A 24,942-nucleotide genomic window follows, 5' to 3' on the forward strand; every position below is an offset into this window, starting at 1 on the left:
CTACACGGGCATCCTAATCTACTATTATGTCCACTCTAGGCCAAAACTATTCAACAAATACTCCCTCCGTAAACAAATGTAAGAGCGTTTATATAACTATTTTAGTGATCTAAACGCTCTTATATTTCTTTACAGAGGGGTACGTTTCTTGGACCTACTAAAGCAATAAAAATATGTATGAGATCTTCAAGCAGCCATGCAGCCCCATATCCTGTAGACTAGATTTTTTTGGACCTTCTGAAGCAATAAAAATATGTATAATACTTTTGACTAAAAATTCAATTTCCATGCTATGCTCTTCAGCAACATTGCTTAATAAAAACACCTGCAGTGACATCAACACTTGACAGGTAGCACCAATCTTTTCTAGGGTGACATGTAGCACTAATTAAAGCCACAAGATTAAGGGCCTGTTTGGCTTCAATAAGTCAGGTGACTTAAAACCAGTAACTTATAAGTCACGTCTGCTTGGTTGTCATCTGAGTCACCTGACCACACAAAAGGTGGTGGGACCCACACAAAAGTGGATGACTTATAAGTTTTAAGTTGGGATGGAGCAACTTATGACTTATAAGTTGGGGTGACTTATAAGTTGGGTCTGTTTGGCAAAATAAGTCACTTTTTATACTTTTCAACTTATAAATTGGTGACTTATTTGAAACCAAACATGCCCTAATTAGAATACATCAGCAGACCAGCATGCAGAAACCATCATTATATCAATTCTTTGATGACGGAACCACTAACTCTGGATATACTCCCAACATCTGCTCAGCTCAGCAATGGACATCCTTTGAGATGAATTTAAAGAATGGATCAGAGCTGGGAGAGCAAACTGTATAGTTTTTTAAATGGTAAGAGTAAGCTACTGTCTCTAGAACACAGAGCACATCTCTGATGCTGCAAGAAATTAGAGGTTCATTACAAGAAAACAAATTCACCCACTACTGTCTAAATTTCCGAGCCACCTTTCAGTCACTCTGGCAACCCATCATAAACAAATTTAGGGACAATTCTTGGATGACAGAACCACTAACTCTGGATATACTTTCATCGTCTGCTCAGCAATGGTACATCCATTGAGATGAATTGAAAGAATGGATCAGAGCTAGGAGAGAACTGTAGAGTTTTGAAAGTGGAAGGACTAAGCTACTGTCTATATAAACAACCGAGCACATCTCTGATGCTGCACGAAATTAGAGGTTCATTATAAGAAAACCCTTTCACCGGCTACTCTCTAAATTTTTCTGATGGATTGCTGGACAATACAATCTCTAGCGATGTGATATATCCTTTTTTTTTAATGTAAGACAGTAGGAAATGATCGTACTGCATGTATATATAAAGTCAACAATTACACATATACATGGGGGGGGGGAGGGGGGGAGGTGGGTAGGGAAGAGCTACATATTAGGAGGCGTCAGCTAGGGTTGCAACAATGTTATCTATGATCTGCACCTTGCTAGCAAGCACTCGGTATCTAAGGTTGGAGAAGTCTATAACAAATCTACGTCGCCAAGCCCCCAGAGAGGGAGTTATATGTTCAAAGCACTTGTTATTTCTTTCCTTCCATAGACTCCAGGCCGCCACTAGGAAAATCTTCATGAACATGTTTTGGGGGTGCGCCGCCCTCTGATGTTGCAGTATCTCCAGCCTATGTCGTCGATCCGACCATTTGATGTTTAGCATATCCCAACAGCATTGGCTAAAACGACATTCGAAGAAGAGATGTTCAAGGGTTTCCTCCACGTGTTGGTCACATAGCATGTAGTCCAAAGTAGACCCGATGTTGTAATGCCTTCGTTTGAGCATATTCCTCGTGTTAAGCCTGTCCATTAGCAAGAACCATCCGAACACCTTAATCTTTGGGACACATTTTGTTTTCCACAGCCAGTTAAACGCCGCATGAACCGTGGCTCCTCCGAAGTAGAACCGACGGTACGCTGCCGTTGTAAAAGTGTCAGCTCCCCAGGCACATACCCAGTCATCTCCTCTAGGGTTTAGTCGCACACCTCTAATTTCCTGCTGCATCACCTTGAGCTCTTCATGCGCTTGTTCCGACAGCGGCAGTGAGAAGGCTTCCTGCAGCGAGTTTGTCCCCAGGAAGGTCTGAACCGAAGCATCCTCAGTTCTAGTGAAGGAGAAGGCACGGGGGAACTTTTCTGCATAGACGTCATTGTTCCATTCATCCTTCCAAAAGAGCGACGAAAGGTCATTGTTAACCCTGACTCGTGTTATCCCTCGGAACACCGACATAAGTTTAGTTAGTTCTCGCCACCAAAAGGAGCCACACCGATCTCACGCATGGGGTATTGCTTCACTGTAATGTGTGTTCCAAATCAATGATACCCATGGGATTTCCCTTTGGTTGTAGAATTTGTGTAGCATATTCAGGAGCATGGCATCGTTCTGTAGCTTGAGATTCAAGACCCCCAGGCCCCCATTTTCTTTGGGGCGGCAAACTGATTCCCAGGCTACTAGGGCATTGCTCTTAAACCCATCCGCAGTCTTTTTCCTCCACACCTCCTCTGGATCTTATCAAATTGTTGTACGATTGTCGGGGAAATTCTGAGAGTCCCCATTGAGAACACAAGCAGCGACGTGATGAGTGAGTTCATCAAAGCTAAGTTGCCCGCATGCGACATCAGTGACATGGCAGCTGTGATTTTCCTCTCTGCTTTATAGACAAGCGGCGTCATGTCCAAGACAGTGGGCTTAGACGTACCCAGCGGGAGCCCTAGATAGGTGAATGACATGGTTGCTTGTGTACATCGAAAGATCGAGATGATGGTGTTGCAGCCGTCCGGCGTCATGTTAATAGGAACTAAGGTTGATTTTTGATAGTTAATCTTGAGACCGATAGTCGTGGCGAAATCGTCCAATATTCATTTCATTCTCGCAGCTTGGACAGGACACGCCGGCATGATGATGATGGTGTCATCGGCGTATTGGATTACTGGAAATGCGGCATCACCTCTAGGATCAATGGGGTGCGATAATAGGCCAAGATTCAACTGTTTGTTAATCTCAGTTTGAAGGAGATCGTCCCAGTACAAAAATCAATGGGGAGAGAGGGTCTCCCTGTCTTACTCCACATCTGCAGGGAAACTGTTTACCAGGGATGCCATTCAGTAGCACCGATGATTTCCCTGACGAGAAGATGCATTTGATCCATTGAATCCACTTTGAATTAAACCCCATATGTTGCATGATGGTGATCATGGCCAAATGTTCAACCGTATCAAACGCTTTAGCGAAATCCAACTTAAGAAGAACCACCTCCTTTCGGGAGCTTTGGCATTGGTGAATGTACTCGAAAGCCCATGCCAAGCAATCATGAATAGATCTACCACGGAGGAACCCGTACTGGTTTCGATGCACAATCTGTAGAATGATTTTCTGAAGCCGCTGTGCTAGTATCTTGGTGATCATCTTGAGGCAGCAGTTAAGCAGTGTAATGGGACGATAGCCGTTTACTGTCTCAGGCGAAGCCGTTTTCGGGACTAGCGTGATGTGTCCATAATTGATAGATTCTAAGTTGAGACTACCTTGGTGGAACTCATCACAGAGATCATAGAAGTCCTTTTTGATGATGTGCCAGCAAGCTTTTAGAAAGGCACCGTTAAAACCGTCCGGCCCTGGTGATTTGTCAGCTGGCATCTCTTTAACTACTGCATCAATTTCTTCTTTTGCAAAGGGGACAGTAAGAGCTTCAAAATCGACCCCTTGTCGCCGTAGCTGCGTTAGAATCAAATCTTATGTCCGGTGATCTTGCTGTTCACATCCTTGTTATGTAGGTGTCAAATAGGAGAATCTCCTTGTTTGCATGTGTCTCAACCACGACTCCTTCTGCAGTTTTGAGCGTGGCCACATAGTTGCGTCTATAACGTTCAGCCGCCACCGTTTGAAAGAATTTGGTATTTTCATCCCCAAACTTGATCCATCTGATCGTGCATCTCTTGCGCCAGTAGTCTTTCTGATATTGCAGCAATCTGAGAAGGTGAGTTTTGAGAATGCGCCGGAAGTTTCTTTCTGGCGTTGTGAGAGTTCGTTTGTCTTCGATGGCATCTATCTCCAGCAATGTCTTGTTGGTGTTGATAGTTGCTACTTTTAGGCGGGAGATACTCCTGCTCCAGCGTTTTAGCACAAATCTTACTGCCTTAAGTTTCTGACAAATTATCGCAGCCGCATTATTATCCCTACCATGTTTGATGGGTTTATTCCATGCTTGCGATACCGTTTCCATGAATCCTGGGTGAGCAATCCAGTAGGTTTCAAAGCGGAAGATTTTGTTTCGTGGGATGTTTGTTTGAATCTCTACTGAGCAGGGAATATGATCTGAGACAGGGCGAGCCAAGGGACGTACCAAGGTGTTGGGAAAGGAAGTGGTCCAATTCAGAGAGGTAAAGAATCAGTCTAGCTGTTCTAGTAGGGGGTTTTGCTGCATATTTGACCATTTATAGGCTCGGCCTTTGATTGGGATCTCTGTTAACGCCTGTTCGCTGATGAATTCCTTGAACGTGAACATGTCTTGAATATCACCTCCGGGTAGATTGCGGTTTGCCGGGGCCCTAATGTAGTTGAAATCCCCCGGGATCAGCCAGTCCTCGGATGCATCAATATTAAGATCAAAGAGCCAGGTTGTGAAACGAACGCGTTGTTCCCCTTGGCAGGGGCCATATATATTCAGTAGCTTCCATGTATGTGTTGACTGCGTCGATGAAAATTGAACCCTTAGAGCGAAATCCTCTTCGACAAACGTATCTCCTATAAACATAGTGTTGTTCCAAATCGTGACTAGCCCGCCAGAGGCACCTCTGGAGGGAATATAGGCAAATTTATCAAAGTGTTTGGGACACAAGGAACGTAAGGCATTATCATCAAACCACGGCATTTTGGTTTCTTGTAAACAAATAATAGAGCAGCCGCTGTCACGAATAACATTCGATAGAGCTAGATGTTTTTTGGGAGAATTAAGACCACGAATGTTCCAACATAAGACATTCCAACGATTCAAAAGCACCATAAAAACGATAAAAGTGGTATCTCAAGCACAAGCCTAAGCTTGGTCATCTTCAGGGCCTGGTTCTTCGCGAAGGAGCTCCTTAGCTGCAAGTTCTGCTTCAGGTATGGCACAGAGCTGTGTCCCAATAGCTTGCATTGTGTTAATGGCAGTAGGTGGGGGTATCTCAATCGTCAGGGCACGGTCAGCATCGTGTAGTGCAATATTAGGAATCACCCTGGGCTTAACTTTGGACTTATTGATCCTACCCTCTGCCATGGATGGAATCTTAAAACCATCATATTTGTTTGAACGCAGGCTCCGGCGAAGGTTAGCAGTGTCCACTTGAAACTTCATTTTGCCTTTGTTCTTCTGAGGGATCTTGCTTACTGGTGGCTCTTGATCCATGTTGTACTCTGTTTCCACCAATGAAGTTGTTTGCTCTATAGTTGGTGATAGTGGTTGCTCAGGGGATAATGCTTCTATCACAACAGCAGATGATGAGCTGATCATGGGGAGTGTAGAACAGGTGTTGCTAAAGATCAGACCATCCTTTCCAAGAGCCACTGCAAATTCCACATTCAGGCATTCATGCTTAAATCCATATCCATTATTCCAAGGTCCTCTAGAAGCTAAGAGAGGTTTTATGGCCCTAAAGATGAAATCATTCAGTTGCTGCCTTGGAGCTGGATCAGTTAACAACAAGGTGAGCACTGATTCTCCATGTTCAGATAAGCCAAAACGGATGCCCTCATTATGAACTTCAAGAGAGATTCTCAAAAGGCCCTCAGAATGTTGCTGCTGAAGTGATTGAGAGTGCATCACTAGTGGAGGCAGGGATCCAGCAGAAATAGTTGTGCTACCAGAACTATTGGAGTAAGAGATAGCATCATTCCATGCTTGGGAGGCACTATCTGAGATGTTATCCTCAGGAACCAAACCATCTTGCACTTGGAGTCCCTAAGCAGCAAGCCAAGCTTGAAAATTATACAGGTATGGAGGTAATTGTGGTGCCTGTGGAGGTGAAGCTGGCCACACACCCCATCCATTATTCTGATCTTGCTGCTGTGGGGCTACATTAGCTGGAGGAACCACATGAGGCTGAGATGCATTTTGAACAAGCCAGTTATACACTTGCTACTGATACAGTTGCTCAGCAGTTAGTTCAGGGCCAAACTGGGGGTGTGGGTTGCCATCAGGAGGAGGTGGTTCCTCCCCTGCAGGAAGAACTTCAGGTAATAATCCATTCCAGTCATTGCTATGCAAAATAGTAACTTGGACAGTCCAGCAGTCTCTAGCCCCTCCTAGCTGCCAAACTACAAAACTCTTAGGGATTAATCGCATATTGAGAACTCTCACTTTGAGCAGAACAAACCTTCTATCCTGTCTCGGGTTATACCAGGAAACGAGAGCACCAAAACCGCCTAGGGATTTCTGTATGTAGTACTCTGTTTGATAATGATAAGGAAAACCAAAGTACATAATCCAAAGTTCAGGACCAAAGGTAGTGCTGCGGCGATTCAAGGCTTCATTGTGAGGTACAAATGTGATGAGGAGGTCCTCTTCCTCAAGTTCTGGGGGGGAGCAATGGCAGTATCCCTCAAAAAAGCATCCGCAAATCCAAAGATCCCAATACCCAGTGGATGATCAGAAGATTTAGTAGTGAATAGTTGAGCTTCATGGAGCAAACCTTCTATCTGAGCTCGGATGGCTGCGCGACGATGAAGAGGAACGTAGTGGCTTGCCTCCGCAATCGCCAGGAAGTCGTGGTTGAGGGGTGGAAATGGCCCAACCACCATGCCACTTCTCACGATTCTGTCAGCCGGACCAGGTTCCACGGCGAATCCGGACGAGAGGAACGGCACTGGGTTCAGAGGATAGTTGTCCATGGCAATGGAGGTGGTTGGTAGCAGAGGAGACGGCGATGTGAGAGAAGACAGGGGAGGGTGCGACGGCCGTGGTATCAGAGGGGACAGGAGGGTGATGAGCTCTGTGGGGGAAGGCGTAGAATTCGAAGCATGAGGGGTAGAGATGGAAACTTTAGGCACCCAAATCCATTTAGAATATTTTTCTCTCTTGAGACAGGAATGAATCGTGTGTCCAACTATATCATTTTAAGCCTAGAAGAACTCTGCAAGATCAAACTGAATTTTCCCAGTGCCTTGGATTGGAACGGAGGTCACCTGAATCTGCAGCTTTAGCTAATGCCTGCTTAATCTGGATTAACTTTGCAACCTCCATTGGAATGAGAAGAGCGTTTGGTTCTACCTGAAGAGGAGAGCTGACAGCAGCACAACTTGCCATGATCATGACGTTAATCCTATGATCATCCTGCTCTCTGCAAATGCCGATTGCTAGCCTACAACAGGTTGCAGAGAGGACTTCTTCCAGGAGCATCTGCAACAAACTTAAACCCTGCAATGTTCAAGTCAGTTTTAATGGTAGCTCCCTGAGGATGGTCAGTCATCAACATCTGATCATCAACACTTTCAGGTAACACTAATTAAATCTACAATATTAATTAGGACACATCAGCATGCCAACATGCAGAATTTATCATCATATCATCTACTGGGAAACAGAACCACTAACTCTGGGTATGTTCTCATTAATGGGACATCCTTTGAGATGAATTTAAAGAATGGATCAGAGTTGGGACAGCAAACTGTAGACATAGCTACTGACATCAGAGCATATAGCTGACGCTGCAAGAAACTGGGCGTCCATTACAAGATAACCCATTTATACACTTACACATGTAGCTACAGGTACTGACTGGGAAATTATAAGCTTAGTGGAAAAAGCCAACAACAGTATGAGAAACAAGCACCACTGCCCAAAACCAACTACTCCCTCCATCCCAAAATATAAGAGCGTTTTTTACACTATCATAGTATAAAAAATGCTCTTATAATTTGGGACGGAGGGGGTACTAGATAGTGACGACCCTTGTAGCCTCCAATTTGTTGTCGATTAGACTGGCCTCCTACGCAAGCATACTCAACCATACATTGTCAATGCGCCACATCACCGGGGATCCCTCTTTCTGCAAGCATAAATTTATCAGTGTGATTCCAAAAAGGAGATGATAGGATATTATATAAATTGCCAATTAGTAAGCATAATTAGCTGTAATTACATAGCACTCAAAGTTTGCTCGGCCGCATTTCAAATATAACTTTCAATCTGATTAGGCATTACTAACTAATATGGAGTATCACATAAGAGTTGTTCCTGAATAAAAAATGAGAGGACATATAGTACAAATATACCTTGTGGATTGTAGAAGCTCATGTACGGAAACAAAGCACGAAGCTTTTCTCTCTTTTGCAGCTTCTTCCACCGAAATGTCTTGAGATTAAGCTGGTAGATGTCAAGGCCCATGGTCACGAAAATGATATCACTGCCCTCCACAGATCCAATCAGTCTAAGTCTTTCATTGGGATTTTCAATGGGGAGATGGTTACTAAGACTGACGGCTGTGCGTTGAGTCCATGACACAATTCCGTCGGAGCTCCTCTGTCTTGACCACAAGTGGAGGGTTAACTTGTCCACATGTGCAAACCCCAGACTGCCATCCTCCATCGCCATGAGGATAGCGGCATTGCGAAGGATAGACCCAGCCAACGGTGCATCAATGAGTGATAAGCAGTTAGATCCCAAGTCGTACTTGAGAATTGCAATGGGATCATCTTGGAAATACATGAGCTTGATGTAAAGTGCGTCTTCCACCAAGACAGGGGCCATTTCGTCCCAGAGTGGAAGGGACCCAACATGAAGAGGAGAGCACGGCTCGCCCCACTTATCAAGACGAGAATGAGAGCACGGCTTGCTCCAATCAGCCGTCATCGGCAAGGACACACATGCGCTCGCAGAGCATTCGCCATCTTCTTCGATCGTGTGCCGAGCGATGTAGGCCACCTGGAAGGGGACTGCGTGGCACGCACGGTGGTCACAGCCGGCCACCCTGCAGAGCACCGCTGCCGCATAGCTGCTGCCGACCTGGCCGGGCTGGTCCAGTTCCCTCCGGCAGCCCGTCATGGGGTCCCAAACGACGAGCGAATGGGGCCATGGCGGCAGTCCCACGCAGCGTAGTGGAAGCCCCCCCAGTCGTCGTCGGGAATGCGCGCAGGGAATTTGGTGGTGGGGAAGAAGTGCGGGATGTTATCTTCCACCTTGTGGACGGAGTTGGGGAGCCAGGAACAAAGGAAGCCGAGCATGGGGGGAGCTCCATGGAAGTCGCGATAGCGAGCATGGAAGCCAGGGTCGGAGAGGAGGGAGAGCCAGACCTTGCTGACGAGGGAGGCGCGCAGGAGGTACTCGGGCTCGTCCGGCGGGAGGCGGAAGAAGACCTCCTCGAGGAGCTCGTCCGGCAGCGCTGGCGGCGGCGGCGGCATGGTGGGCGGATGCGGCGAGGGTTTCGGATGAGGAAATTTTGGAGCTGCTGCGGCGGGTGCTGGGGAATCCGACGGGTGGGGCCGGGTCGAGACTCGAGACTGTGGTGCTCTCTGTTTACGATTAGAGGATCTCCAACACGCGCCCAATCGCGCGGCGCAGACAATTTCTGTTTATAGCACGCGCACCACAAAACACGCATCGTACGGCGACCTTTTCGGCGATGTCGAACATTGTCGAGGCCGAGGCTCATCTCGCCAGATCGGATCTCGACGTAGAACGTGCCAGAGGGACGCGCGCAAACGTCGCGGTAACCAGAAGTTCCTCGGCGACGCGACGGCGGCGAAGCGAGAAATGAGGCAGAGGGGCGCGTGGCGAGACGAGGGGGCGACTGATACGATGAAAGGGCGTGTGGCGAGTGTTGCACTTTATAGGGGCGCTCTACGCCGCGCGCCAAATCTAGCGCGCGCCCTTGCCGCTTTTTCCCTCGCACGTCTAACTTTCCTCTTCCGCTGAAGCGCTCGAAACTGTTCCATGCGTGTTAAAATGACGTTTTAACGAGCGGACGCGTTTTTTAGTGCGACTTGAAAATGCTCTTAGTATCTTCCACCTGCTGACGAATTGAAAATTTTTAGTATAATTTCAGTATCGCTAGTTTCGAAAGTAGAACTCGTTGTTCCAATTAACTTTGTCCATTAACCAACACCAATTTTTTTATTTTTGTAGATGGCAAACCTCGTGATTTATTTAGGAAAAAAATATGAAACCTTGAGATTTATCAAAAAACATATCTAGAAAACAATCTTTTTAACAAAATTTATTAAAGGTTGAAAAATTCATTTTTTGTTTTCCTAGCTAATTTGAATGTTATTTAAACATTCAGTTCCATGTAAAACCCAAATATAAAATTTACTCACTGGAATTTTAGTTTGCGAGTTGTAAAATTTGTTTCTCGATTTTTCTCAAGTGAGCAAAATTTTCAAGATATTGTTTAAATAAAATTCTTACCACCTAGATTTCATTGCCTTTCATTATAAAAATCGTTTGTCATAGAGTCTTATATGGGTTTGACACTTGAGGGATGAATATGCAATCACTACTGAGTTGGGGGGTCAAAGTTAGACTCCAACAATAGTCTCGGGGGAGGGGGGGAGGGGGGAGGGACAAATATTATTTTTTATATTTTTTGAAGAAACATCTCCATGTATCATAGTCCCTTTCCCTACAATATAAGGTTAGGTGCATATTCATGTCGTGACCATAAATATCTCATGTTGACGTAAAAAATTGGCAAGACCAAACATGTAATTAAGATAATTTTGGTAAGATCAAATTTACCTATCACTTCATCAGCAACGATTGTTGTTCTGGTGCACTGGTCCAATTAAGCCTTAGCACGACAACTTTTTGAGTGTTTACTGTAAGTTTTTCCCGGCTCCAATGATGGAGGGGCGATGAAGGTGGCAAGTTCTTTGTATTATTTTCACAATTGATGAATAGGTTGAATGTTTTCCTCATAAAAAATGCGGCCCAATGTACAATGTTAATATTTAGAATAGTAAAAAGTAATAGCCACCGAGAATCCTAGATTGTGGTATCCCCTATTCATGAGAGTTTAAATCTCAGATTTGACATTGGTTCTTGTATTTTCTTGAATTTATTCCATGCCTTCCGACGATATGCGTTCAGTGAAAGTAGACGTTTCCGTCAACTACGAAGGCTTCCGTGCTGAGTTCGTCAATCTTAAGATGATATGTCGACTGAGTCTCTTGAAGATGATCAAAGGTTACGATGGATTCATAGGGATGAGTGTACGCTCGTGTACTTGAGCGACCTCGATTATATTCTGCTGGAAAAAACATCTATATAGTAAAAACATTGAGTGAGATATGGTAGTACTAGTTTGGTGAGCTTGTTGTGCTCTCCTCTCCTCACGTCAGTCCTGGCCAAACGGGCGGCCTGACACGGCATAAGTACAACTTGTGCTGAATTTGCCTGGCCTGGCACGGCCCGCAGGAGCATGTTTAGTAATCGGGCCGTGCCGTGCCAGCCCGTGGGTTGCGTCTCCAGGCCTAGGCAGGACACGGTTTTTAAATGGGCCGGCACATTGGGCTGCATATTTTCAGCCTATTGGGCGTGCTTGCGGGCTGGCCCGGCCCGTTTGGCCCTGACTGCCTCCCGTGCTCCTCTCCTGGTGTGTCTCCCCCGTCCAGCCGCCGCCCGCTCAACCCTCACTCGCTACTTACTTACTTTGGAGAACAAACCCAGCGATCCAAGCAACCACCGATTCCAAGCTAATCATGTATCCCAGCCACTAGCAGCGGCACGCCGGAGGCGGCGGCCGGCGGGAGTTGGTCCATCCATCAATCTGGCCGCGCGGTCGAGTTCCCGTCCAGATCTACGCCGTAGGTCGGCCGCATCTAGGCGATTTGTTCTAGCTATGGTTTCAATCCATCAATCGGCGGGCCTCCCAATCCCGCCCATGGAGTCGCCGCCGCTCAAGCGCAACGTCGCCCAAGATGACGACATAATCAGCGCGCTCACCGACGACCTCCTCCTCGCAATCCTCGAGCGCCTTGACCTGCGCGACGCGGTCCGCGCCGGCGCAGTCTCCACGCGGTGGCGGCACCTCCCCCACCGTCTCTCGCGCCTCGAGCTCGACGCCGGCCACTTCGGCGGCGCCACTCTGGTCGACACCATGGACGCCTTCACGAGCGCTTTGCTGTTCGTGTGTCCTCCGGCTGAGCGCGACTGTGACTGCCACCGCAGCCGTGTCATCAAGACCCTCGACCTCAGCTTCTACCTGTTAAACCCTCACCTGATCTCCATTGGCAGCGCCATCGAGGATGTCGTCAGCCGTGGCAAGACCACTGGCCTCGCCTTACAAATATCTCCGCCGCCGCCCGGACAATACACTGCCCAGCTGATCGCCATGTTTGGACAGATGTTCATGTCCTTCTCCCGCGCCTACCAGGTCGCCTTCCGGTGGCTCACCAGGCTATGCCTCAAGGGCCTTGCGTTCGAGGACTCCGACGTCACCGACCTCATTAACGCTTGTGATGGGCTCAAGCAGCTCACCCTGAGCTCCTGCTGGATGGTTGAGCACTCCGTGCTCAAGATCGATACGCCGTGCTCAGGGCTCCAGGAGCTCAAGTTCATCGACTTTGGGGGCAAGTGGATCGAGCTCGTTTCTGTCCCCAAGCTTAGGCAAGTGACGTGCCTTTGTTGGCGCTTCGAGAACCCTCCGGTGCGCTTCGGCTATGTTCCAGAGCTTCGTGATGTGACCTTCACTTGTCAGGCCAAGGCGTGGCAGGCGCCATTCCTGCTGAGTCAGTGCTTGTCAACGAGTGTAACAAACCCGTGGAAATTGCATCTCCATTTTGCTGGCCAAATGGTAATTAAGTTAATTATCTATTTGTTTCATGAGTTTAACTTGCATTAAATATCATATGTTCTTCTTTTCCTCTGCTAACATTAGCTGTCTATTGTGTTATTATACTTGCTACAGATTTGGATTCAACCGGAACATCCCAAGCAGCTTACTGCTATATTCAGAAACCTGACTGGTTTGTCTCTTTTGGGTGTCTTCCCTGAGTGTGATCTGAGCTGGACCCTGTTTATCCTTGAAGCTGCACCCGCCCTGCAGTTTTTAAGTGTATGGCCGTTACTTTACCTTCTTTAAATTTAATCCACATCTTCGTCTGCTGTAACCAATATTTTGGATCCCGAGTGGACCTTTTTTCTTGAGGGGCACCGGAATTTGCGGTTACCACGGTAACCGCGAAATACCGAAAAAAAATCGGACGAAATTTAAAATTCAATTTGTTCGAAGTCGATATAGATAGGAATTTAACTCTACAATACTACGTGCGTTACCCTGGTGTAGCGACTATTCTACTGCAGCTGCCGCATGGTCGTACGTCGTGAGTTCGTCCCCTGGTCGCTCCAACAATTTTGTAAACTTTTTAAACTTTTGCATCCTCAAAAAGAAATAAAAAGTGTGAGCGCAGACTCGAACCTGCGTCTCGCTGCTAAGCAAAGGTTGGCTTTACCACTAGGTCAGCACCAGTTCGGTTGTTTGCACAGAGATGGCCTGTATTTAACTATACTACAAGCGTTTGAATTCAAAATTTTCAAATTGTTCGAGATCTTTTGCTCGGTATGAGTGTTTCTCGAGGGTGGACGGTAAACGCGGTAACGCGCGAAAGCTCGGAATTTCGCTCGGTAACCAAAACGTTGGGTGTAACACATTTCTAGTATGGCATGTTTCTAGAATATCCAGCTTTAACAACATGCCAGGAAGTTGATCTGATTTTCAATCACTCACCGACTTTAATCTGTCACAAATATTAGAAGTAGTGCATATAGGCTGCATTGTAATTGGATATAGTGAACACATGGGATGCATATGGATGATGGTGCAATACAAGTTGAAGTTCCGATGCTCCATCTTAATTTTTGCAGCCGGGACTATAATTTTTCATAAGAGTCCTTGAAGCATATTCAGGTTATGCATATTCTCCAAAAGCTCTATGGAGGCCTAAACTGACCTAAATGCTAGTATTGAGCTTGATGCAAAAATTTAAATGGCAAAGATGTTTAACTGCAATCATTACTATGTTTTTCCACATCGGTTGGTGGTGAGTTTAATTGTAAGTTTGTAACATGTATTGTTTATTTTCCATGTCCATGCATGAAGTTGTCTCAAGATCGGCATTCATGTGTCAAAACTTCCGAAGACAGTGCCGAGAAGACCAACGTGGTGTGGGAGCCATCCAAGGATTTGAAGCACCTCAATTTGAAGGTGCTGCAGATGTACGGGTTCGAGGAGGATGACAAGGTGACAAACTATATAAGGCTAATCATGGAAAGAGCCGTGGGGCTGAAGATAATCATCCTGCGTAGAAAATTCCCATGTAAGGAGTGCAATGACATTGAGCTTGAAAAAGGATCCGAGATGAATGAAGCTAGCTGGTGTCGGGTTAAGAAACGACTCACAAATGGATCCTACTCATCTGTGGAGATAATAATCTGCTGACAGGTATGGTCAGGAATGCTATGTCTCATAACGCTTGTTGTTGCTGGAGCGATGGTTGTGTATGCACCTGGTAGTAATTTTAATTTCTAGGTACTGATAGCCTGATTATACTTGATTGGTGTGGATCTTAAATTGTGTGTACTGCAGTCTGGATGCATGCTTTTCTTTTTGGTACTTGCATACTGTATGCTGATGTTCACCTGCTTGGGGAATCACTCAAATTCTTCACCTTTTAGGAAAGCTTTTGCCTTCTGAATTTGTGTAGTTAACATCAACACTGACTGAAGTATGTACGATAATGTAGCAAATGTAGCGCCACCTGGAGGGTGTCATTCAAATTGTGTTGCCGTTCTCTCTCTAGAATGTGACCGACTTTGGAAACCTTTTGGTGGACAAAAAAGGTTAGATGGCTGGCTTCTTGTAATTACGATATCAGCCGACAGCTCACTTGATAGGGCCAAATTGGAGGTTCTACTCTTCTACATCTGGATGCAGATTATTTAGATGGCCGGCAGGAGAACAGGGTAGCACGCACATGACAGTTTGGTCCAACTAATATCAATTCAGCGTGTACACATAGCCTCAATCAAACTATTTGTAGCATGCCTTGAGAAAGAGATGCATAGCAAGAACACCATCCACTTCACAGTACAGATCCTACTGCCATATGCACAAACTCTATAAAGGTTTAGCTGATACTACCTCTGCCAAAATATAAGACGTTTTTGTGGTTATATTTTGATACGGAGGGAGTATTTCCTCCGAAGTGTGTCAAGGTAACAAGCAGCCTGGGCTTGAGGACAATTGAATTGGTTGGTAAACACCCATACTACGAGTGCAACACCATAGACATTGAGTCCACCAGATCGCAGTCTGGATGCATGATTTTCTTTTTTACTATTTGCCTATTGTGGCATCGCTCAAAATTTTCATTTCTTAGGCTCCCTCGTGCCTTCCGAATTTGTGTAGTTAATGTCAACACTGGCTGAATCAGGTACAGCACTTGGTGCGTATATCTGCACCCTCTAGAGGGTGTTATTCAAAAAATAAATAAATGTCGTTCCGTTTCTAGAATGTGACCGATTTTGGAAACCTTGTGATGGACAAAACAAATTTGGATGTTGGCATCTTGTACTTCTGATATCAACCGAAATGTCACTGGACATGGCGAAATTCAAAGTTCTACTCTTCTACTACCTATGTGCCAAAATATAAGACCTTTCTGTAGGCTAAAATAGCCTAGAAAAATGTCTTATAATTTGATACGGAGGGAGTACAACTCATTGCAAATCATTTCAAGGTACTCGATTGGTGTGGACCTTGCAGTGTAGCTAAATTATTGTATGCTGATTTGTTCACCTGCTGTGGGGTGACACTCAAAGTTTTCACTTCTTAGGAAATGGAAGAAGTTATTGCCTGTCGGTTCAAACTAATTGTCCCGTAACAAGTATAAATATCTCGAGTTTGAGTAAAAATATATATATCTATCAAACTATGGATACATTGATTAAAAACTGGATACTTTATTGTATCCCAAAAAGATCGATGCATAAAAATGATATCTTCTGTTACTCTCAGGTATGCGGTTAGCCATTCCATCACATCAACTTGCCTTCATGATCGAGTAAAATGGCCGAGCTTATGGACGGTCTCCAGATTGAATGCAAGAATACATTTATCATAATTAAATTATTAGAAGACTTCAATCATGAGTTCGGAACTTTAATATTTATTTTACATCAACATGTAAATATTATTACTACTAATATTCTAAATCTTTAAAAACAACATGCGCCGTGCGCCGTGCCAAGCTTGGTAGTCTCCTCAAGTTCCCCCAGATAACATACACCATCCACGAGAGGTACGTTTGTTTGCATAGTTTCAGACATGCATCTTTGGATGGACATGGCTTGGACGCAACGTGTACGTCGCAATCCGGGGGGAAATATAATCCATCGTCTATTCTCTCCTTTGAAATAACACCTACAAATTCAATGGTAATTAGAATGTTTCATACACATGTGCTTTAGAGAATAAGAACCATGCTGCCTGCAAAATACCTTAACAAAGCACCAAAAGGACGAGGCCTAGGATCACCAGCTTGGTAGTCGTCATCCTTGATATGGGCCATAGAGGAAATTGTTTAAATTAGCTCTGTTTTCAATGGTGATATTACCTTTCTATCTTGCAGATTAATAGATCCAGAGCGAGCCTTTATATAGCGGCCACAGTGCTTGTCATATGTGGTATCAATTAATAATGTATTCTTATTTTTGAAAGAAATTATTAACATATTCTAACTCAGTTACTTTTTTCTTTTTCTTTTATATTTAGAAATAAACTTATCATGTTTGCTCAGTATTTAGCTTATACGGGCTCAAATTCAGACCCATTTAATGGGGGTGGTACTATGTATCCCTCATGGGCAGCGGTACAGACAGTCCCTCTATAAACACACGTAAGACGTTATATATGTTTAGTGTCTAGTCAGATTGATAATCATCACACGAACAATTTTATGTTTGTAGAAATGGTGATATCTTGTGATGTGGCGCATTCACAATGTATGCTTTAATATGCTTTCCAGGGTTCGAGCCCACTCCCATCAACCATAAAGATACCAATTTGGAGGCGACATGGGTCTTTTGGTGAACTCCATCCTATTTGGTAGCTGATGGTTTCGTGTGGTCGTGCTTGTTTTTCCATACTGTTGTTGAATTTGCCAATGTTGGAATGCGTAAATGAGAGAATGGATTATCTTGTATTGAACCTCTCTTTTATTGCAGTATCTGTTATCTGTTGTGTTCTTTCATTTTCTTAAAATGCATCCGCAGAGAAATATCTTAGTGTCCCCATTTTAAAAACTCTACAGTTTGCGCTCCCAGCTTTGATCCACTTTGTAAATTCACCTTCCAAAAGAGGTACATCCGAGGAGCAGATGAGAGGGCATGTGTAGAGCTAGTGATTTCTGTCTTGCTGCTACATGTAAAACTGCTCATTGGGGCATTTATGTTGGGTTTGTTCATATATAAGGTGTCTAAATTTATCTTTTGAATTTAATTAGTGGTACATGTCTAGTGCTAATGTTGCTGCAGTTCTTTAGCAACCAGTGTTTCTTAAGAGTATATGACATGTAAACTGAATCTTGGTAAGTTTAGGGAAACTAGAGCATATGAGGCTACATGGTTACATGCATATCTCATATAGTCGAAAGTGATGTTCGAGGGGCAGCGTTGATCCCGGGCATGCACGATGGAGTCGAACCATAGGGAAACCGGTGGCTCTGATTCCTGATGGATTCGATCCAGAGGGAACCGCCGGCTTCGATCCAGAGGGAACCGTCGGCTACGAGACAGAAAAGCAGCGACGACGTCTAGGAGGATCAGTCGCACGAGTTGCAACGTGCAGAAAAATTGACCTAGCTCTAATATCATGTTAGGAAATATGCAAAATGTATTCCCATGAGGCCATAGGCCGCTATATATATGCATGTACATGTGTAGGATATGAAGAAACCCCTTATACAATAGGGTAAATATGAAAAGGTTACATGGCTATATATATGTACTCTAACATCGATGAGCTCGAGTGCATTGTTGTTTTTTCATCATGCATGCAAAATTTCGCTACGAAATCACATCCGTCCAGGTGTGGGCAACAAAAAACAATTGACGCTTCAACAGGGCTGCTATTTGAAGGATCAATTTTCTTTTTTCACCAATACCTACACAAATGTGATTTCATAATGAAATTTTGCACACGTGTTGAGGAAACATCAATATTTCTTGCTAAAAACATCAGTTTTTTTTGTATTTTCATGGATTTTACTCTTCATCCGAGCTCAAGTGAGCTCGGGTACAGAACAACTGCGTCCATCTCAGAATGCCCTTTGTTTTCTACAGTAGCCATCTGGTTGTTAAATTGTCTGGAGCAACAAGCAGCAACACATCATGCATAGGATGCATATCTGAATATCACCGGATAATGGTTAAGCTGACTATAACTTCTAGAAACACTAGCTACAACAAGACATCCTGATTGTCGCGGGTACCACCATTGAAATAAATATAATTTCCTAAAAAAACTAAGTAAATTTGATTTAGTCTTCCACAACATTGCGACATAGAAATGTAGTACATAAATAGTTTAGTACAAGACGATTAATCTCATAATTAAATCAATATTATCTACAGTTATTGCCGCCGGTTCAAACTAATTGTCACATAACTAGAATGAATATCTCGAGTTTGAGTTAAAAAAATATATTTATCTAACTATCCATACATTGACTAAAAAGTTGGATACTTTATTGTATCGATGCATAGAAATGCTATCTTTTGTTACTCTCACAGTAAGGGGGTATGGCGGTTAGCCATTCAATCGCATCAATTTCCTTTCATGAGATTGAGTAAAATGGCAGAGCATATGGACGGTCCCAAGATTGAATGCAAGAATAGAAGGGAAGAAGAGAAGGGAAGAAGTGAGGAAGAAGAGAGGCGAGCGAGAGTGGAGAAGAACAGAGAATGACGAGAGACTCTGCTTCGGTTGTGCTTTTGTTCGCTGGAAACGATGTGGGAGAGGAAACATTTGGACCTTTAGTCCCGGGTTGAGCCACCAACCGGGACTAAAGGGGCGAGACAAACGGTTGCCATCACCACTTAGTCCCGGTTTGAACCACCAACCGGGACTAAAGGGGGGATACGAACGGTTGTCGGCCTATTGGTCCCGGTTCGTGTATGAAACGGGACCAAAGGGGTGACACGAACCGGGATCAATGGCCCACGATGCCCGGCCGGCGCCCTGGCCTCAAGAACCGGGACCGATGCCCCCATGGGTCCCGGTTCGTGAGTGAACCGGGACTAATGGGATTTCAGCCCTGGACCAAAGCCTTGTTTTCTACTAGTGGTTGAGGGAACATCAATATTTCTTGCTAAAAAATTCAATTTTTTTTTTGCATTTTTACGGATTTTTCTGTTCATCCGAGCTCAAGTGAGCGCGGGTATAGAACAGTTGCGTCCATCTCATAATGCCTTTGTTTGCTACAATATCCATCCGGTTGCTAAACTGTCTGGAGTAGCAAGTAGCAACACATCATAGGATGCATATCTCAATATCACCGGATCATGGCTAAGCTGGCTACAACTTACAGAAACACAAGCTACAACAAGACATCCTGATTGTCGCGGATACCACCATTGAAGTAAATATAATTTCCTAAAAAAAGTACGTAAATATGATTTCTTATAGTCTTCCACAACATTGCCACATACAAATGTAGTATATAAATAGTTTAGTACCAGACGATTAATCTCATCATTTGATTAATATATATTATCCATAGTTATTGCCGCCAGCTCAAACTAATTGTAACATAACTGGTATGAATATCTTGAGTTTGAGTTAAAAATGTATATTTATCTGACTATCCATACATTGACTAAAAGCTGGATACTTTATTGTATCGATGCATAGAAATGCTATCTTCTATTACTCTCACAGTAAGGTGGTATGGCGGTTAGCCATTCCATCGCATCAATTTGACTTCATGAGATTGATTAAGATGCCAGAGCGTATGGACCGTCCCAAGATTGAATGCAAGAATACATTTATCACGGTTCAGTTATCAGAAGGATTCGATCATGTTTCTCTGAACACAAACTATCACATGCTTTAAGATATATTCTACATGCACATGTAAATATTATTACTAAAAATATTCCAAATCTTAGAAAACAACATGCAGCGTACGCCGTGCAAGGTTTGGTAGTATCCTCAGTTTCCTGCAGATAACACACAGACTATGCAGTGGCATCCATCACGAGCACATTCACCATATACCTTGCCGGAGTGGTACGTTTGTTTGCATAGTTTCAGACATTCATCTTTGGATGGACATGACTTGGAGGCAACATGTATATCGCAACTGTGGGGGAAATATGATCCCTCGTCTATTCTGTCCTTTGAAATAACACCTACAAATTGAACGGTAATTAGAATGTTTCATACACGTGTGAGTTAGAGAATAAGAACCATGCTGTCTGCAAAATACCTGAACAAAGCACCAAAAGGACGAGGCCTAGGAGCACCAGCTTGGTAGTCGTCATCCTTGATAAGGACCGTAGAGGGAACTGTTTAAATTAGTTCTGTTTCCAATGGTGATATTACCTTTCCATCTTGCGGATGAATAGATCCGGAGGGAGCCTTTATATAGCAGCCATGGTGCTTGTCATATGTAGTATCAATTAATAATGTATTCTTATTTTTGAGAGAAATTAATAACATATTCTAACTAAGGTACTTTTTTATTTTTATTTTTATTTAGAAATCAACTTATCATGTTTGCTAAATATTTCGCATATACGGGCTCAAATTACGACCCATTTAATGGGGGCCCTACTATGTATCGCTCATGGGCAACGGTACGCACACCCCATCTATAAACACATGTAATGCGTTATATATGTTTAGTGTCTAGTCAGATTGATCATCGTCACACGAATAATTTTATGTTTGTAGAAATGGTGAAATCTTGTGATCTGGCGCATTCACATAGTATGATTTAATATGATTTTGAGGATTCGAGCCCACTCCCATCAACCATAAATACACCAATTTGGAACCGTTGAATTTGCCAATGTAGGCATGCGTAAATGAGTGAATGGCTTATCTTGAAGTACACCTCTTTTTTATTGCAACATCAGTTATCTGATGTGTTCTTTATTTTTCTTAAAATGCATCTGCAGAGAAACATCTTAGTGTCCCCACTTTACAAACCATACAGTTTGCGCTCCCAGGTTTGATCCAGTCTGTAAATTCACCTCTCTATCTAGTGTGTAAATTCACCTCCCAAAAGAGGTACAACCGGGGAGAAGACGAGAGGGCATGTGTAGAGTTAGTGGTTTCTGTCGTGCCGCTACATGTAAAATTGGTGATGACGGCATTTATGTTGGGTTTGTTCATATATAAGGTGTCTAATCTATTAAATTTAATTAGTGGTACATGTCAAGTGCTAATTTTGCTGCAGTTCTTTAGTGAGAGCAAGCAGTGTTTTTAAGAGTATATGACATGTAAACTGATTGTTGGTAAGCTTAGGGAAGCTACAACATATGAGGCTACATGGCTACATGCATATGTCATGTAGTCGAAAGTGATGTTCTGATGAGTTCGAGTGCATTTATGTTTTCTCATCATGCATGCAAAATTTCGCTACGAAATCACATTCGTCCTAGTGTGGGCAACCAAAAAATTTGATGCTTCAAAAGGGCTTCTATTTGAAGCATCGGTTTTGTTTTCTAACCCATACCTACACGAATGTGATTTCATAATGAAATTTTGCACACATGTTGAGGAAACATCAATATTTCTTGCTAAAAAATTCAGTTGTTTTTTTGTGTGCATTTTTACGGGTTTTACTGTTTGAGCTCAGGTATAGAACAGTCACGTCCATCTCATAATGCCTTTGTTAACTACAGTATCCATCTGGTTGCTAAATTGTTTGGAGCAGCAAGCGGCAACACATCATAGGATGCATATCTCAATATCACCGGATCATGGTTAAGCTGACTACAATTACACAAACACAAGGTACTACAAGACATCCTGATTGTCGCGGATACCACCATTGAAGTAAATGTAATTTCCTAAAAAAAGTAAGTAAATATGATTTCTTATAGTCTTCCACAACACTGCCACATAGAAATGTGGTCTATAAATAGTTTAGTACAAGGCGATTAATCTCATAATTTGATTAATATTATCCATAGTTATTGCCGCCGTCTCAAACTAATTGTCACATAACTGGTATGAATATCTCGATTTTGTGCTAAAAAAATATATTTATCTAACTATCCAAACATTGACTAAAAGGTGGATACTTTATTGTATCGATGCATAGAAATGATAACTTTTATTACTCTCACAGTAAGGGGTATCGCGGTTAGCCATTCCATCGCATCAATTTGCCTTGATGAGATTGAGTAAGATGCTAGAGCGCATGGACGGTCCCAAGATTGAATGCAAGAATACATATTTATCACGGTTCAGTTATCAGAAGGATTCAATCACATTTCTGTGACAACAAACTATCACATGCTTTAGGATTTATTTTACATGCACAAGTAAATATTATTACTACAAATATTCCAAATCTTAGAAAACAACATGCGGCGTATGCTGTGCATGGTTTGGTAGTATCCTCAGTTTCCCGCAGATAACACACAAACTATGCAGTGGCATCCATCAAGAGCACATTCACCATAGACCTTGCCGGAGTGGTACGTTTGTTTGCATAGTTTCAGACATGCATCTTTCGATGGACATGACTTGGAGATAACAGTGTATATCGCAACCCTGGGGGAAATATGATCCATCGTCTATTCTCTCCTTTGAAATAACACCTACAAATTGAACGGTAATTAGAATGTTTCATACACATGTGAGTTAGAGAATAAGAACCATGTTGCCTGCAAAATACCTGAACAAAGCACCAAAAGGACGAGGCCTAGGATCACCAGCTTGGTAGTCGTCATCCCTGATATGGACCGTAGTGGGAATTTTTTAAATTAGTTATGTTTCCAATGGTGATATTACCTTTCTATCTTGCGGACGAATAGATCCGGAGGTAGCCTTTATATAGCAGCGATGGTACTTTTCATATGTGGTATCAATTAATAATGTATTCTTATTTTTGAGAGAAATTAATAACATATTCTAACCCAGGTAATTTTTTATTTTTATTTTATATTTAGAAATCAACTTATCGTGTTTGGTAAATACTTAGCATATACGGGCTCAAATTAGGACCCATTTAATGGGGGCGCTACTATGTATCGCTCATGGGCAACGGTACACACACTCCCTCTATAAACAAATGTAAGACGTTATATATGTTTAGTGTCTAGCCAGATTGGTCATCATCACACGAATAATTTTATGTTCGTAGATATGGTGAAATCTTGTGATGTGGCGCATTCACATAGTATGATTTAGTATGCTATTGAGGATTCGAGCCCACTCCCATCAACCATAAATACACCAATTTGGAACCGACAAGGGTCTTTCGATGAATTCCATCCAATTTGGTAGCTGCTGGTTTGGTGTGGTCGTGCTTGTTTTCTTTATCTTTCTTAAAATGCATCTGCAGAGAAACATCATAGTGTCCCCACTTTAAAAACTCTAAAGTTTGCGCTCCCAGCTGTGATCCAGTATGTAAATTCACCTCCCTATCCAGTTTGTAAATTCACCTCCCAAAAGTGGTACAGCTGAGGAATAGATGAGAGGGCATGTGTAGAGCTAGTGGTTTTCTGTCTTGATGCGACATGTAAAACTGCTGATGAGGGCATTTATGTTGGGTTTGTTCATATATAAGGTGTCCAAATTTATCTTTTGAATTTATTTAGTGGTACATGTCAAGTGCTAATGTTGCTGCACTTCTTTAGCAAGCAGTGTTTTTAACAATATATTACTTGTAAACTGAATCTTGGTAAGTTCAGAGTAGCTACAACATATGAGGCTACAAGGTTACATGCATATCTCATATAGTCGAAAGTGATGTTCGAGGGGCAGCGTCGATCCTGGGTAGGCTCGATGGAGTCGAACCAGAGGGAGACCGGCGGCTTCGATTCCTGATAGATTCGATCCATAGGGAACCGGCACCTTCGATCTCAAAGGAGCGGGGAGGAGGTGGAGAACCAGCGGCTACGAGAGAGAAAAGCACCGGCGGCGGCCATGGAGGATCAATCGCACGAGTTGCAACGTGGAACTTTTTTTAACCTACCTCTAATACCATGTTAGGAAATATGCAAAATGTATTCCCATGAGCCCATTTGCCGGTATATATACATGTACAGGTGTAGGATATGTAGAAAGTCCCTTATACAATAGGGTAAATATGAAAAAGTTACATGGCTATATATATGTACTCTAACATCGATGAGCTCGAGTGCATTGATGTTTTTTCATCATGCATACAAAATTTCGCTACCAAATCACATTTTTCCACGTGTGAGCAACAAAAGAAAATTGATGCTTCAAATGGGCTTCTATTTGAAGCATCGATTTTGTTTTTTAACCCATACCTACACGAATGTGATTTCATAATGAAATTTTGCACACGTGTTGAGGAAACATCAATATTTCTTGCTAAAAACATCAGTTTTTTTTGTATTTTCACGGATTTTACTGCTTGAGCTCAGGTATAGAACAATTGCATCCATCTCATAATGCCTTTGTTTGCTACATTATCCATCTGGTTGCTGTATTGTCAGAAGAAGCAAGCGGCAACACATCATAGGATGCACATCTCAATATCACCGGATCATGGTTAAGCTGACTACGACTTACAGAAACACAAGCTACAACAAGAAATCCTGATTGTCGCGGATACCACCATTGAAGTAAATATAATTTCCTAAAAAAAGTAAGTAAATATAGTTTCTTATAGTCTTCCACAACATTGCCACATAGAAATGTGGTATATAAATAGTTTAGTACAAGGCAATTAATCTAA

General features: G+C 43.2%; 3 protein-coding genes and 1 pseudogene across 3 annotated transcripts; 1 reads left to right on the forward strand and 3 right to left on the reverse strand.

Moving 5' to 3' along the window:
- Positions 1–7,583: 7,583 nt before the first annotated feature.
- On the reverse strand, positions 7,584–9,064 carry LOC123395127 (annotated as a pseudogene).
- LOC123397431 lies at positions 9,040–9,523 on the reverse strand. Its single transcript, XM_045091964.1, has one exon. It carries the CDS (start codon positions 9,397–9,399, stop codon positions 9,040–9,042), a length of 360 nt encoding a protein of 119 aa, XP_044947899.1. The 5' UTR covers positions 9,400–9,523.
- Positions 9,524–11,639: 2,116 nt separating this feature from the next.
- Positions 11,640–14,609, forward strand: LOC123395128. The gene is made up of 3 exons (XM_045090064.1): positions 11,640–12,791; positions 12,906–13,052; positions 14,097–14,609. Exons 1-3 carry the CDS (start codon positions 11,838–11,840, stop codon positions 14,433–14,435), a joined length of 1,440 nt encoding a protein of 479 aa, XP_044945999.1. The 5' UTR covers positions 11,640–11,837; the 3' UTR covers positions 14,436–14,609.
- Positions 14,610–20,023: 5,414 nt separating this feature from the next.
- Positions 20,024–20,605, reverse strand: LOC123399556. Its single transcript, XM_045093958.1, has 2 exons — positions 20,485–20,605; positions 20,024–20,407 (listed from the first exon to the last, which is right to left on the reverse strand). The coding sequence occupies exons 1-2, from the start codon at positions 20,537–20,539 to the stop codon at positions 20,208–20,210; spliced, it is 255 nt and encodes an 84-aa protein (XP_044949893.1). The 5' UTR covers positions 20,540–20,605; the 3' UTR covers positions 20,024–20,207.
- Between the last annotated feature and the right edge of the window lie 4,337 nt (positions 20,606–24,942).

Source organism: Hordeum vulgare, chromosome 5H (genome assembly GCF_904849725.1).
Source record: "Hordeum vulgare subsp. vulgare chromosome 5H, MorexV3_pseudomolecules_assembly, whole genome shotgun sequence".
Classification (NCBI taxonomy): Eukaryota; Viridiplantae; Streptophyta; class Magnoliopsida; order Poales; family Poaceae; genus Hordeum; species Hordeum vulgare.